The sequence below is a fragment of the Coffea arabica genome, chromosome 8e (assembly GCF_036785885.1).
Source record: "Coffea arabica cultivar ET-39 chromosome 8e, Coffea Arabica ET-39 HiFi, whole genome shotgun sequence".
Lineage (NCBI taxonomy): Eukaryota > Viridiplantae > Streptophyta > Magnoliopsida > Gentianales > Rubiaceae > Coffea > Coffea arabica.
Window position 1 is genome coordinate 7045844 of NC_092324.1, and position 14786 is coordinate 7060629.

At 35.5% G+C, this 14786-nt stretch overlaps 1 protein-coding gene across 1 annotated transcript; it reads left to right on the forward strand.

Moving 5' to 3' along the window:
• The first annotated feature begins 254 nt into the window (after nt 1–254).
• On the forward strand, nt 255–9643 carry LOC113703866 (DNA-directed RNA polymerases IV and V subunit 2). The gene is made up of 8 exons (XM_027225349.2): nt 255–396; nt 1264–1785; nt 2730–2942; nt 4228–5111; nt 5896–6187; nt 6856–7803; nt 8419–8690; nt 8811–9643. The coding sequence occupies exons 2-8, from the start codon at nt 1279–1281 to the stop codon at nt 9310–9312; spliced, it is 3618 nt and encodes a 1205-aa protein (XP_027081150.1). The 5' UTR covers nt 255–396; nt 1264–1278; the 3' UTR covers nt 9313–9643.
• The last annotated feature ends 5143 nt before the right edge of the window (nt 9644–14786 follow it).

Below are 14786 nucleotides of genomic sequence, written 5' to 3' on the forward strand. Positions count from 1 at the left end.
TATACCATTTAATTAGATAGAGGGCTAAAAACATTCACTTAATAGTTGGAGGGTTAAAAATTCAACGTTTAAATAGTTTGAGAGCTATCGAGACATTTTGCCCTATATAAAAATATCTTGTATTGAGCAAGATTAAATACTGTTAATATTTTTTTCGGTCCTTTCCATTTGGAAAATTATATTACTAATATCTACATATCAACTATAGTAAAATAGCATACAATTTTATACAGAAGGGCGGGCACAAATTTCTTGCGCGGTAGGAATCGCCTTGTCTGTTCAAAGCTGTACTCCACTAGTCCACTTCCTCAGTCTTCTTGCAGAAGGCGTGCTTATTTGTTCTCGCTCTATTCGAGTTTCCATCGCCTGAACTTTCGTCAAAACTGAAAAGCAAGTGTAAGTTTTCTTCTCATCTTCTCTCTGTCTACATTTTTGAGTTTATAAATTTTCGCCATTTTTTTTTTCAAATCACGTTTTCTTTTTGAATGTTTTTGAGCACCAAAAAATGCAGAAGGGTTCGGTGCTTCAGTTTGTTATTTAAGACATTCTCTGCCTTTTTTATTTTGTATTTATTTTTCTCTCATTTTTTGGGGAAAGCTTGAAAATGGGGGTGGGTGAGAGAAATTTGAGGAAACCCCTTAATTCTCATGCATGTTGATGGTTTTTTCAGAGGGGTTCTATAGCGTAGGGTTTGTGGTTGTTGGAGTAGATAAAGAGTGAAATCCTTGCAATGTTGCTTTTTCTGGATAGAAAGAGGCTGTTTTTGTTCTTTTATTTTTTCTTGACATTTTAAAGTTTTCTTAGCTTCTTTTTTTCTTTATGATAGTGGAATCTCTGGTAGTTTGGGGCTAAGGAAAAGGCGTTTGATTTTAATATCTTTCTGAGAAAAATGGGAATGCAAGACCAAGAAAATTAAAAGAAATAAGAAGAAAAAATGAAAATTAGGACCTGGAATTGTTAAAATGTTGTGCTGAAATAAAAAAGTTCTGTTGCAATGTGAATTCTTTGTAATGAATTTTGCTGTTGTTTCCATTCAGAAGGAAATGCTTCTATCCTGGCTGCTGGTGAATAAAATCTGCATCCAATAATCTGATTTTGAACTCTACTCTATATTTTACCTGTAGAAATGACTGTAATTTGGCTGATTAGGTGGATTCTGGTTCTGGTTGTGACATTAGATATCCATGTCATATATATGTAAGTTCTAGTTCTTGTAGAAGCAAAAATCTGTAGTTACCTGATTTCTCTTTCTTTTGATTATAGGGGAATTTGATACTAATGGATGCATCTGATGCCATAAAAGATTCGGGAATTGGGAGTAGCAAAGATAACTTATTTGATCAATCCTTATCGATGGATATTGATGACATTGACTTTGATGATTTCGATGACATGCTCAACTCTATAACCCTACGGGAGTTGGGTGAAGATTTCTTGAAGAAATTTTGTAAGAAGGCAGCAACGGCCTTTTTTGAACAGTATGGTTTCATTAGTCATCAAATCAATTCTTACAATAATTTCGTCAAGTATCGGATTCAAGAAGTCTTTGACTCTGTTGGTGAGATTGTGGTTGAGCCAGGGTTTGATCCTTCAAAGCGGGGTGATGGAGATTGGAAATACGCATCTATAAAGTTTGGCAAAGTCATTCTTGAGAAGCCAGACATTTGGATAGGTGAGAAGTTATTTGGAGAAGGTAAAAACGAGTATCTAAAAGTGCTTCCTCGTCATGCCCGGCTTCAGAACATGACTTATTCAGCTAGGATAAAAGTGGAGACTCATGTACAGGTATACACATTCATCTGGATTTTATAAATTCTTTAAATCCACTCTTGAAATGGTCTGGAGAGTTCCGTAGCATCTAGTTATGCTCTTTATCTTCCATGTTATTGTGTAGATAGAAGTCGATTCACACATCTTGTTATTCATTTAGAGGAACTATTATCGTGTAATTTTCCAATCATGCGCTTGTTAGATATCATCTCATGTTTTAAACTGAAGAGTATCGTTAACATTTGCTTGCATGAATCTTGAGTCTATTTTGTTGATATTGTGCATGTATCTGATTCCTTATACTAAAAGGAAAATGAATATGATAATGCAACTCTTAATAGAGCTTTCTATGGTAAATGCAGACTACTGTTGCTTTAGTAGTTTCTTTACTGAGTTACTTATCAATGCTTGGAGATTATATACCTAGCTTGTCACACGTCTGCATTAGCTAGAGTTTGAACTGTTAGTGGTTGTATAAAATGTTGACGTATTCATCACAGAAGCTTGCATTTTTTCTCTGGCCTTATTTACTTTGTGATATTATTTACATATTTGTTTGGGTTATTGTCTTTCATTTTTCTCTATTAACATCTGAAAGAAGATGGAATCCCTCTATAGTTAATGCGTGAAAAAAAATCGCAAATTTACGTGAAAGATTATGTGCCGTTAATCTTTACTTGTGTTAGGAAAATTTTTGCACTAACTCTGCATAATGCATATGAATTATTTTTAAACAGAAATAATTCATTAGCACTTGAAAGATGCTAAATTGATTGTACTGACTTGAGATTTGCTTGTGTTGTCCATCAATTACTACTACAACACAAAATCCCTTTCCCTATGACTTCATCTTCAACAATGATCAAAGTTTTGGGGTAATCATAGTTCCTTTTTCTTCTACCACTTTTGACTTTGATATGTGTCTTCCTTTTGTTTTTGTTTTTTTTTTTATTTTTAAGGTCTACACCAAGAAGCTTCTAAGAAGTGACAAGGCAAAAACTGGAATGGCAGAGTATGTAGAGAATCATTGTGAAAAGGAGGAGAAGAAGGAGATCATAATTGGGAGGCTCCCTGTTATGGTGAGGTCTGAGTTATGTTGGATGAATGAAGCCGAAAAGGATGATTGCGAATTTGACCATGGTGGATATTTCATTATCAAGGGTGCTGAAAAGGTGATAACCTTGTTTTGTTCTTGTTGAATAAAGTTGTAAGTTTGTTTGTGCTAGTTGTTCAAAGCACAAAAGTTTTCCTCCATGATCAACTATTTGGAATTTAAAATCTAGTTTACCAAATAGTAGAAATGCCAAAATGGATAAATGGTTGTAGTTTTCCTTAAATGTTTGGTGGATAAAAATAATCTAATCCAGTTACAGCCATTTGATAATTGAAATACAAACAACTAGTTTTTGTCCTTTAACAATATTGCCAACCAAAGTTGACATGGACAACAAGCTTCTGTAAACTATCCATGGACACTTTCAGTGTTGTTTATCTCAAGGATGTAATGCTGACAAGGCTGACACTCTTTAACTCACCTGGACCAACTATAAGTCTTTGAGTCTCCAGAACCACTTCCTTGCTGATCATAATCCTGGCCATTCCCAACTCATCAACCTTAAACCACGCTTACTTGATACTAATTTGTCTGACATAATTATCTTTTCCTCCTTTTCCCTCTTTTCAGTGAGTTGATTCCATTCTATTTTTGATAATTGAATTTTTATAAATGACATGCATAGCCCATCTAAATCCACCAAATTAACTGGGTTTAAATTGTTGCCCATTTAAAGTCATTAAGCGTTTTTAATCATCCAAATCCATTTAAGCTTTGTTTGTGTGGATATGGATTCAAATTGCCTCAATTAAAAAGTCTGAACAGAAGAGTGTATCAAAAGCAAGTGAAAATGGTGAGATGAAGGTAGCTGCTATTTGCAAAAATTAATTATTTAAGCTTGTGAAGGGCTGGACCGAGAATCTGTACTACTGCATGGAATGCAGTCATCCTCATTATTGTGCTTGGGGTTAAAGTAAAACATGCATTCTGGCTGTAGAAAGTATTAAGAGCATGCTAATCTTTGCTTTCTAGTATAAGGCCATCTGTTTGTTTTGTTTTTCTTCAACTTTCCCTTCTTCATTTCTTAAACTTATGTACGTTGACAAAAAATTGCACCTACCAATTCCTTGTGTTTCATCCTTGCTTGTGAATTTTGTTTTCTCGCCAAGTAAAAATTCAAGAATTTATATCATTTCTGAGATCCAAAGCTTTTGCCAGGTGTTAGTTCTTTTAGTATAGTCATTAGCTTCTTTTGCATTGTTTACGCTTTTTAAGGACCAAGAATAATCAATTTCCCATAAAACCTTTTCAGTGAGCTTTGATCGATATTTGATTAGTCACAGCAATTTTCAGTAGTTCTTTGTAGCTTTTTCTGCTAGATATCCTGAAATGTTTTACTGCAGACATTTATTGCACAGGAGCAAATCTGCATGATAAGGCTTTGGCTGTCTCGTGTCCCAAACTGGATGGTTTCTTACCGTCCAATTGCTAAAAGGAAAAGAGTGTATCTGAAGCTAGTTAGTAATTCAAAATTTGAGAATATCATTGGAGGAGAAAAGGTTCTTTCTGTTTATTTTGCTGTTGCTGAAATGCCCGTGTGGATACTGTTTTTTGCCCTTGGTGCATCTTCTGATAGAGAGGTGGTAGATTTGATCAATTTGGACATTGAAGACACCAAAATTGCAAATATACTTACTGAATCGATATATGATGCTGATGATAATTGTACGGACTTCCGCAGAGGTAAGAATGCTCTTGATCACGTTCATAAACTTCTGAAGAACTGTAAATTTCCTCCTGCTGAGTCTGTGGAAGAATGCATCAGAAATCTACTGTTTCCAAATTTAACTGGCTTTAAGCAGAAAGCCCGCTTCCTTGGGTACATGGTGAAGTGTCTATTGGAAGCATATACTGGCCGGCGAAAGGTTGACAACCGGGATGATTTCAGAAACAAGAGATTGGAGTTGGCTTCTGAGCTGTTGGAGCGGGAGCTGAAGGTACACCTTAAACATGCTGAGAGGCGTATGGTGAAGGCTATTCAAAAAGATATCTATGGAGATTATGAACTGCGGGGCATTGAAACCTATGTGGATGCATCAATCATTTCGAATGGTCTTTCAAGAGCATTTTCAACTGGAGCATGGTCACATCCTTACAAGAAAATGGAAAGGGTTTCTGGAGTGGTCGCTACCCTTAGGCGGACAAACCCCTTGCAGATGACTGCTGACATGAGGAAAACACGGCAGCAGGTTTCATATACTGGGAGAGTTGGTGATGCTAGATATCCGTGAGAACAATAACTCATCTAAGCTTGTTTCCTTTTCACAAATTACTTTCAGCTTGTCATATGGTAATAGAATAGATTCTTGTCATACATTTTCCGAGAATCAGCCATAGTCTGTTGCTGAGACTGGCAAATTTAATCTAGGTGCATAATTGTTGTTGGTATTCTTGTTTATTATTATTAACATGCTATAGCGCTACCTTTATACTTTTTTTTTGGCGGCCGGGGGGGGAGGGCTGCGACTCTCCGCCTTTCCACCCTCGTGGCACCTCTTGAGTACTTGCTTTGGTCTGGTGTATTATTTATATTGATGATTAAAATCGTCTTGAGTACTTGCTTTCTAAGAATCAGCCATAGTCTATTGCTGACACTGGCAAATTTAATCTAGGTGCATGATTGTTGTTGGTATTCCTGTTTATTATAATTAACATGCTATAGCACTAGCTTTATACTTTTTTTTTGGTTTTTTTTGGGGGGGGGGGGGGGGACGGAGACTCTCTGCCTTTCCACCCTCGTGGCACCTCTTGAGTACTTGCTTTGAGTAATTGCTTTCTAAAGATCAGCCATAGTCTGTTGCTGACACTGGCAAATTTAATCTACGTGCATGATTTTTGTTGGTATTCCTGTTTGTTATTATTAACATGCTATAGTGCTAGCTTTATACTTTTTTTTCCCCGGGGGGGGGGGGGGCTGGAGACTCTCTGCCTTTCCACCGTCGTGGCACCTCTTGAGTACTTGCTTTGGTCTGATGTATTTTTTTTATTGATGATTAGAATTGATGATGCAGGCACCCTTCACACTGGGGAAAGATATGCTTTCTCTCTACTCCAGATGGAGAAAATTGTGGGCTTGTTAAAAACTTAGCCAGCTTGGGACTTGTCAGCACAACAGTATTGGAATCTCTTCTTGACAAATTACTTGATTGTGGTTTAAAATTATTACAAGATGATACTTCATCCTCAACACATGAAGAGCACAAGATTTTTTTGGATGGGGACTGGATTGGGACATGCAAGGATTCTGCATTATTTGTAGCAGAGCTAAAGAATAAGCGTCGGAGCAAGGAGATCCCACAGCAGGTATTTTCAATCATTTAAATTTGTTTCAAAATATTTTGGGATGCTGTTAAAACAATGACTTACATTATGCATCTGATATGCAATTGTTCAATATCATCTTAAGTTGATTTCATGCGACTATCTCAGCAAAAATATGTAGAACCTTTTCACCACGTTTTTTATTATATATCTAATGCTGTTAACTTCTTTTTAAATAACTGAAATATCTATATGTGAATAGATGCTTGAAGGTCTAAGATTTAAATGCTTGAGTTGAATGTATTGATGCAAATACTGCCTTCCCATCCCGTAAAGTTTTTTCTTGTCTGGTGGTGATTGTTGCTTAAGTCAAAGCAAGAGGCGAAAAGAAAATGAACTAACTTGACATAATATACTTGTAGATATACCAAGTCTTCTTTTTGACATGTTTCTGTGAATCATCTCAATGTAATCAACCATTTTTTGTTATGCAGTGCTACATGTTCCCACCGCCCTAGTTTTCTTGTGGTCTTCAGCGTTATGACAGTAATTTTATTTTACTTTTTGAAGTTAAACAGTAATGGAGTGAACTTCATGTCATCCTTTAAATAAAGCAGGAATGGTTTTATTAGTCTTCTTTAGCCGCTGTTTATATATATCTCTCTCTAATGTTATACTTGTCTGAATTGTTCTGCTGTATTTACTCACAGGTGGAAATAAAGAGAGATGAAAAGCATAGAGAAATCCGTGTATTTTCTGATGCTGGAAGGGTTCTTCGTCCCCTCCTAGTTGTTGAGAATCTGAAAAGGATCAAAGATTTGAAAGGGGAGGACTGTTCTTTCCAATCTCTTTTGGACAGGGGAATCATTGAACTTATTGGACCTGAAGAGGAAGAAGATTGTGTAACTGCTTGGGAAATTGGCTTGTTGTACACAGGCAGCAAAGAGAAGCCTCCCATGAAATATACACATTGTGAACTTGACCAGTCATTCTTATTAGGTTTAAGCTGTGGAATTATCCCATTTGCTAACCATGATCATGCACGAAGGGTCTTGTACCAGTCTGAGAAGCACTCTCAACAGGCTATTGGGTTTTCCACTACAAACCCAAGTATCAGAGTTGATACAAATATCCATCAATTGTATTATCCCCAGAAGCCACTTTTCCGAACCATGCTTTCAGATTCTCTTGGAAAGCCTTCCTATCCTCGTCATAGAGGAATGCTGCCACGACCTGAATATTTTAATGGGCAATGTGCTATAGTGGCAGTTAACGTACATCTTGGTTACAATCAGGAGGATTCCTTGGTAATGAATCGTGCTTCACTAGAGCGTGGCATGTTCCGATCCGAGCATATAAGAAGCTACAAATCAGATGTAGATGAGACGGAAAACTTGGGGAAGAGGCACAAGCCTGAGGACTTTGTAAAGTTTGGAAAGATGCCGAGTAAAATTGGACGCGTTGACAGCCTTGATGATGATGGTTTTCCATTCATTGGTGCTAGCCTCCAGACTGGTGACATAGTCATAGGTAAATATTCAGAAACAGGGACCGATCATAGTGTGAAACTAAAGCACACTGAAAAAGGCATGGTTCAGAAGGTTGTACTTTCAGCTAATGATGAGGGCAAGAACTTTGCTGTGGTATCTCTGAGGCAGGTATACTTGTTTGATATACAATTTAGGGAGTAGTATGTGGGAGGTGAAAAGAATATGATTAAGTGGAATATCATTCAACTTGTGAAGCCACTTAATTCTTTTTGCTTTTTCCTTCTGTTTTCTTTCTCCTAATAAGTTATCTCATGATGCTAAAAGTGTAGGGGATAAATTTGCAGGCATCTTAGGGTAAACATAAAGAACTTGGAATAAAACAGAAATTTTCTTTTATCATCAGCAGGAGCTTTCCCTCATTAGCTTGTTCCTCTACTTTATAGATGAGAATATATATGCTCTGACAATAATAAACCAGTGAAAGATTCGTTTTTAACTATTAATTTGTGGTTTCGATTTGGATGCTTGTTAGCTTGTCTACTTGTGCTCAAATTTGAATTTTAGAGCTTGAAATCAAAATTTTCTTTTCTGCTTATATGTTTGAATGGTAGTGGGATATGTCGAGTTGGAAAATAGTGTGTTTTTACTTTTGTTAGCATATGTAATATGGTGTGCTGTTGCTAAAATACTTACAAGTCTTCTTAGTGACCTTTTTAAGATTTTTTTATTATTCTATCTACCTTTATTCTAAGATTTTATTTTTCCAAAAAAAAAAAAAATCAGGTTCGTTCTCCAGGTCTGGGCGACAAGTTTTCAAGCATGCATGGGCAGAAGGGTGTTCTGGGTTTCCTAGAATCTCAGGAGAATTTTCCATTTACGGCACAAGGAATAGTTCCAGATATCGTAATTAATCCACATGCATTTCCTTCACGACAAACTCCTGGGCAACTTTTAGAGGCTGCATTGGCTAAGGGAATTGCTCTAGGAGGTGCACAGAAATATGCCACACCTTTTTCGACCTTATCTGTTGATGCTATAGGAGACCAACTTCAGAGGTGATACCTTAGCAATAGCCAATAAAATCATGTTATGCACAATCATTTGCATGATGTCTTTACTTTACCGTTGGTATGCCATGGTCTGTTATAGTTGTTTTAATGGGGTACACATGGCAGGCTTGGATTTTCAAGGTGGGGAAATGAGAGAATGTACAATGGTCGAACAGGTGAAATGATTCATACTATGGTTTTCATGGGTCCGACATTTTATCAACGCCTTACTCATATGGCTGAAGATAAAGTCAAATTTCGGAACACGGGACCAGTCCATCCACTCACTCGTCAGCCAGTGGCAGACAGGAAGCGGTTTGGTGGGATAAAATTTGGTGAGATGGAACGGGATTGCCTTATAGCTCATGGTGCTGCATCAAATTTGCACGAACGCCTCTTCACTCTCAGCGATTCTTCAGAGATGCATATCTGTCGCAAATGCAGGAGTATGGCCAATGTAATCCAGAGGCCAGTGCTCGGTGGCCGCAAGATTCGTGGCCCTTTCTGTCGGTTATGTGAGTCTGCAGAAGACATTGTTAGGGTGAATGTGCCTTATGGTGCCAAGTTGCTTTGTCAAGAGCTTTTCAGCATGGGCATATCTCTGAAGTTTGACACTGAGTTATGCTGAGCTTCAGTCATTTTCTTGGATGTATTGTTTATAATCCTGAATTATTTATAAATACTTAGTTTCATAACAAGTGCAAACAACAATGACATGGATTTTAAGCATTTGAATGAACATGTCTGTGCATAGAATGTTAAAAATAACTTCCAGCTCCCAAGCACAAGCAAGCAGTCAAGTTCTACCGTAGACGGACTGGTGATTTTTTGGAACTAAAGGGTGCACACCTGCTAAGCAATTTCCTTGTGTTATTGCTGGTTTGCAGTCATGTAATCCTATATGACTGGCTTATTGATCAAGCTCTGCTTGGCTATGCGAGGTTTGAGTTTCTGTGCTCCTTTTGCTTGTGAACATGTAAATATGTGGTCGAACTTGTGATGAACCATGTCTGTGCATGCTCTACTGGAGACGTTGCAAATGATTTTTCTTGGCAAAGAACAACTTCTGATCAGTAGTCTTTGCTTATGGCAGTGTTTAGCATCACTTTGGTTAAAATGTTTAAACAATAGCAATTTTGTTACTTGCAAACTTAGAGTGGTTTCTTATTAGGATAATCTCAAAGAACCTTAAGCCATTGAAGAAGCCTTTGTTCTTGGCCCAGACATGTTTGTAAACGCTAACTGAATGATTCTACCAGTGGGTTTTCGTCCACAACAATTCCAATTTCGGACTCATAGATATTAGTTTAACATGATAAAAACTGCATTGCTGCTTTTGCATCCAAAAAATTGACTATCATTTGTTAAATTCTCTATGTTTATATCTATATTAAAAAAAGTTTTTTAAAGTGCCATAAATTGAAACCGGCTCTATTGTCTATTGGGGTGTTACCCATTTGAGCTTTGAGCCAAAATAAAAGGTACGAAGGGTTGTTGAAACTAGAGGAAGAATTTTATCAAATCTAATTAATAATATTTTATTATGTCTATTAGGGGTGGGCAAAAAATCCACCGATCCGATTCGAAAAATAGAATATCCGATCCGATGTTTTTTAGCGGGGCAGATGAGGGTCGGGTACCCGCAAAAATCGAATACGGATGTGGATTAGAAAAATAAAACTCGCAAGTATCCGACCCGTAGGGTTTATTATATGAATATTAAAAAATTAGGAATCATTTTATAATTTTATAATTTTTAATCTTAAGTGCAAGTGAAGTGGCTCACAGTCTCATATTCTAATCCCATATGATCCGCTTCTCTTCATTTTGTTTGAAAAAAGTGAATATTCTCGGTGAAACATGAACCAAATGAACAAAACGAATAAAAATTTATGAAACTCTGTCATAAAAATTGTTCGTCTATTTCATCTTTTTTATTTTTATTCTACCTTCATCGATCTTTCCTACAAATATTTCATCAATTCAATCAAAGATTTGTGTTTGGAGCTTCAATTTTCTGTTAGTTAGATAATTAAAATATTTGTGTCTCATTTATTTATTTATTTGATTTATTTTATTGCAATTATGTCTCTTAAATTTGTCTCTTTTATTTAGTGTAAGAAATTTATTTTTCTTTTTCATCACTCTTAATACCATAAGGTCTATTCCAAAGATATAAGGAAGTTGGTGCAGATTTTCAAGATTATTTTGGTTATACCTTTTCCAAAAATAATTAGCTATGTTCAATTCTTTTTCGGACTTGATTTGACAGTCGACTTATTTGGGATACAGTCATGTACCATAACATCCTTAAGGAAGTTGGAGAAGTTGCCAAATACTTATTATCCTTATATTTGTTGTGTTGTAGAAGAATGAAATATATGATAATGGTGATGTAATCAAAATTATCATGAAACTTCATTTTGTCCATTAGATATTATAATTCTAATATGTACTAAATTTATGAGATCAGTTTGATTGTTGGATGAAATGTGTGAGAATGGTGATGTATGGACTTTAATTACAATATCTTTACCAATATTAATTGGAAAGCATGTTTTTTTTTTTTTGAAAAACATATTGATATTAAGTGGAAAGCAATTTTTTTTATTGAAAAATAGTTTTTTTAGGGACGGGTACCCTATGACTCCCCCCTTTTTTTTTTGGTACCCGAAAACATTAGGAGCGGGTTAGAGTCATAAAATGGCTGATCTGATATATTAGGGTCGGATTAGCCAAATCATGTTTGGGACGGATACCCGACCCGTGCCCACCCCTATTGTCTATTATTTTATAATTTCTTTGTTTTTCTTTTAGAATTCCTCGTTTACAACCTTGATAGATTTTGTTAGGGTTTTGATCTAATAAAAAGTAGGGGCTTTTCTTAGTTAAGCAAGGATTTTCTTAGTCACTAATAATAAGTTAATCCTTTTCGGGTATGAAAATTATTTCTTAATTTCTTTGGGCATGTTCATATTCAAAATGGTCCTTTTCCTTCAAATAGTCTATACTTGAATGGGTACTTTTTAACACAGAATGGATTCAGAAACCTTCCAAAATTTATCTATAATTTTAGCATATGAAATAGGACAAAGTAATTAATAGAAGAATTCTTGGACAAGTTTTTATTATTAGATCATCTTCTTTGTTAACTGGATAACATAAAGTGCAGAATTAAGTATTCAATAAATAGAATATATGACACAATAATGGATAAGGACTTACAATTCATAAAAAATGCCGACTTATGCTAGAAATTTGGGTGGGATTCAAGTACACAAAACACAAAAGAAGAAATACGACTAAAACACAAAAGACTAGAACGAATATTTGGGATTTCTACAATCTAAGTTGAAGTATCTTAAGATTGGCCTGTAAGAGATCAAAGAGCTAGAGGACAAAGAGTCTATAACTTTTGGGCTTCTGGATTTCTGGAATGAATGCTGATCCTGATGGCTCCAATGCTGTCTTCGTTTGCGAATGATGCTTGTGGCCTGCTCTCTCTCTCCTTTAGGACTTGCCTTTTCATCCTTGGTTTTGGATCCTTTTATAAATACTAGTTGTTTATGTTACTTTTTTGAATTATTGTTTCTTCTTGTTCCTGATAAGATTTTGTATTGCAGGCTGAGTTAGAAATCATCTTGTGAGGGCCAGATGCAATGTCTTTGAATTTTGGTATTTGGATGCTTTGATATTTTTCCTGCTAAAAGTGGAGTGCAAGCCATTTAATTACTGGCTCCGGCCAAAGATCAGTTGAAAACTTTGTGGTCTTAGGCCATGCGTGCATTATGTTTCTGTCTCCTGATTGTACTAATGACTAGTGACTAATTAGTCTAATATCTGACCACCAGCCTTTGGGCTAAAGATGTAATCGAGTCGAGTCGAGTTTGAGTATCGCTACTCGAGGAGCTCGAGCTCGAGCTCGAAACTTGCTCGCAAAACTTGAGCTCGACTCGCATGGGCTCGAGTCAATGCGAGCCTTATCAAGCTCGATCGAGCTCGAGTTACAAAATTTCATTTTCTTGATAATTTTTTAGCAAAAAGACATTATTGCCCTTTTAAAATTTTTATACGACTTTAAATATTTCGTAAATTCAACAACTTTTTTAGATATAAGAGTAATTTTATAATAATAATATATTAAATAATTAAAATTAAAAAGCTCGATTAAGCTCGACGAGCTTTCGAGCATTGATTTGGAATACTCGAACTCGACTTGCTTGTTTTATTGAGCCGCTTTAACTCGACTCGAACTCGGTCAACCCGAGTTTGAGTCAAGTTTTTGATTCAAAAAATCCAGGCGGGTGTGTTGTGCACTCGTCTGATCTGGTGGTGGTTCAGTCCCCTCTGAGTTACCCATGAGTCTCCTTAGGTTCGCCCCCTCCCCTTTAGTGTAGGATAGATTAGATTATACAACAGTTGTCGTCTCCAGAAAAAAAAAAGACTAATTAATCTAATATCTGAAAGGCCAAGATACATTATTGGTTGGATAATTTATTGTAGGCTTCAAGCATGTTTTATAGATTATACATCTCCTCATTGCCAATGATGTTTGCTAATCCTTTCCCATCATTATAATCTTCATCCAAATCTTGAATTTCCTGATAAATTTGTCTTAGGTGCAATTTAACTAGATCTTCTAAGAATCTAGGACTTTTATATCAGCAAACTTCTACTCACAATAGATTTTTTGGAAGTCATCTTCTAGGACAATCAGAGGCCACTGAGAACGAGTTTCATTTTCTTCAATTTCATTATAAGTTAGCTGTTGTTCTCCCTAATGGTCAATTTGCTTTTCTAGAGTGAGAATTTTACAAACTCAAGAATAATTTTCAAAAGGTATGCTTGTTCTACTTTAATGTGTCGCGTCCCATTTTTTGAAAAATAATAAAATTTATTTAGGAGTTAGAAAAGATGTATTTATTTGGAAAATTTTTATTTGAAATTAGTTTTTTTATTTTAGAGAATAAATAAAGAAAAGGAGGGCCTAAAATAGGAGTTTAGGCCCAAAATAATAGTCTAAAAAGGGTTTTAAAGAAAAAACAGGAGTTGCCACTTGGTATTGAATTAAGGTATACCAAATTATCCAAAATATGTTTTTAAATAAAAAATAAATAAATATCCTTTTTAAACAACTCCAGGTCTTTGAAAAATAAGAGAAAAGAGTTCAGGAGTTACGGTTGAACAACGGGAAGACAAAAATTTGATTTAAGGCACCCTTTCAACCTAATTAAGGCTAGTTGCGAAATTTAGTCAAAAATTTTCTTAATTTAACCTATAAAACTTATCATATTAGGGCGTTTCTATATGGATACAAATCTAGACCTAATGAATATCGAGAGGGTCGAAATATCTCTTCAAAATTTAATTGGTGTAAATCACATTAATTGCGACGCCCAAAGATGATTTTTAAAAGAGGTTACGAATATATTAAAGATGAGACTCGAAAAAAGAAGAATTATAAATATACATGATCTAGAAAAAGAGAATGCAACATAATGGGTACGGAATGCTAAGAATCGTGACTGAATTTTTCCTTTTATAGAGGGGATACGAGTACGCTTAGGTTAAGAAATCACACTCGTTCATTTTTCATATTTGAAGGGTGACTCTCCTAATCTAGTCAAGTAAATAAACTAACTTATTTTCTAATTTTCTAAATGGAATGCAAGTCTAAATATCATGTTTTGCGCACATAGGGATAAAGGAAGATAATATATAGAGAAAATATCATACAGGATGAGAAAAACGTCCTAAAAATGCAAAATATATATGAAATGTGATGAATGTCATGCAAAAAGTGTGACTCTAGTGCGAAAACGGTCTAAAAGGTCTAGCATTAGATTAGCCCTTTTCTACAAGTTTTCACTAGCGTTGGACTAGTGAAAAATAGGGGAGAATGGCCACAACTAGCATTAGACTAGTGTGGTGACGTCATACATTTATTATAACTAAATAAATTATATAAAATATAATTAAAGCAAGTAAACACATAATGCACATAGAATACATAACACATAGGCATAATTTTCTAGATGTAAAATCCTAATGAAAGGGAATAAGCACGTAAGCACACAAGCAAATAAAAGGCTAACTATTACA

What these genes read in the sequence shown, in the direction of transcription:
- LOC113703866 (XM_027225349.2), top strand. Translation starts at nt 1,279, where the DNA reads ATGGATGCATCTGATGCCATAAAAGATTCGGGAATTGGGAGTAGCAAA. An exon ending in GCAAGGAGATCCCACAGCAG is followed by an intron (nt 6,188 to 6,855) that starts GTATTTTCAATC and finishes ATTTACTCACAG; the next exon opens with GTGGAAATAAAGAGAGATGA. An exon ending in ATAGGAGACCAACTTCAGAG is followed by an intron (nt 8,691 to 8,810) that starts GTGATACCTTAG and finishes TACACATGGCAG; the next exon opens with GCTTGGATTTTCAAGGTGGG.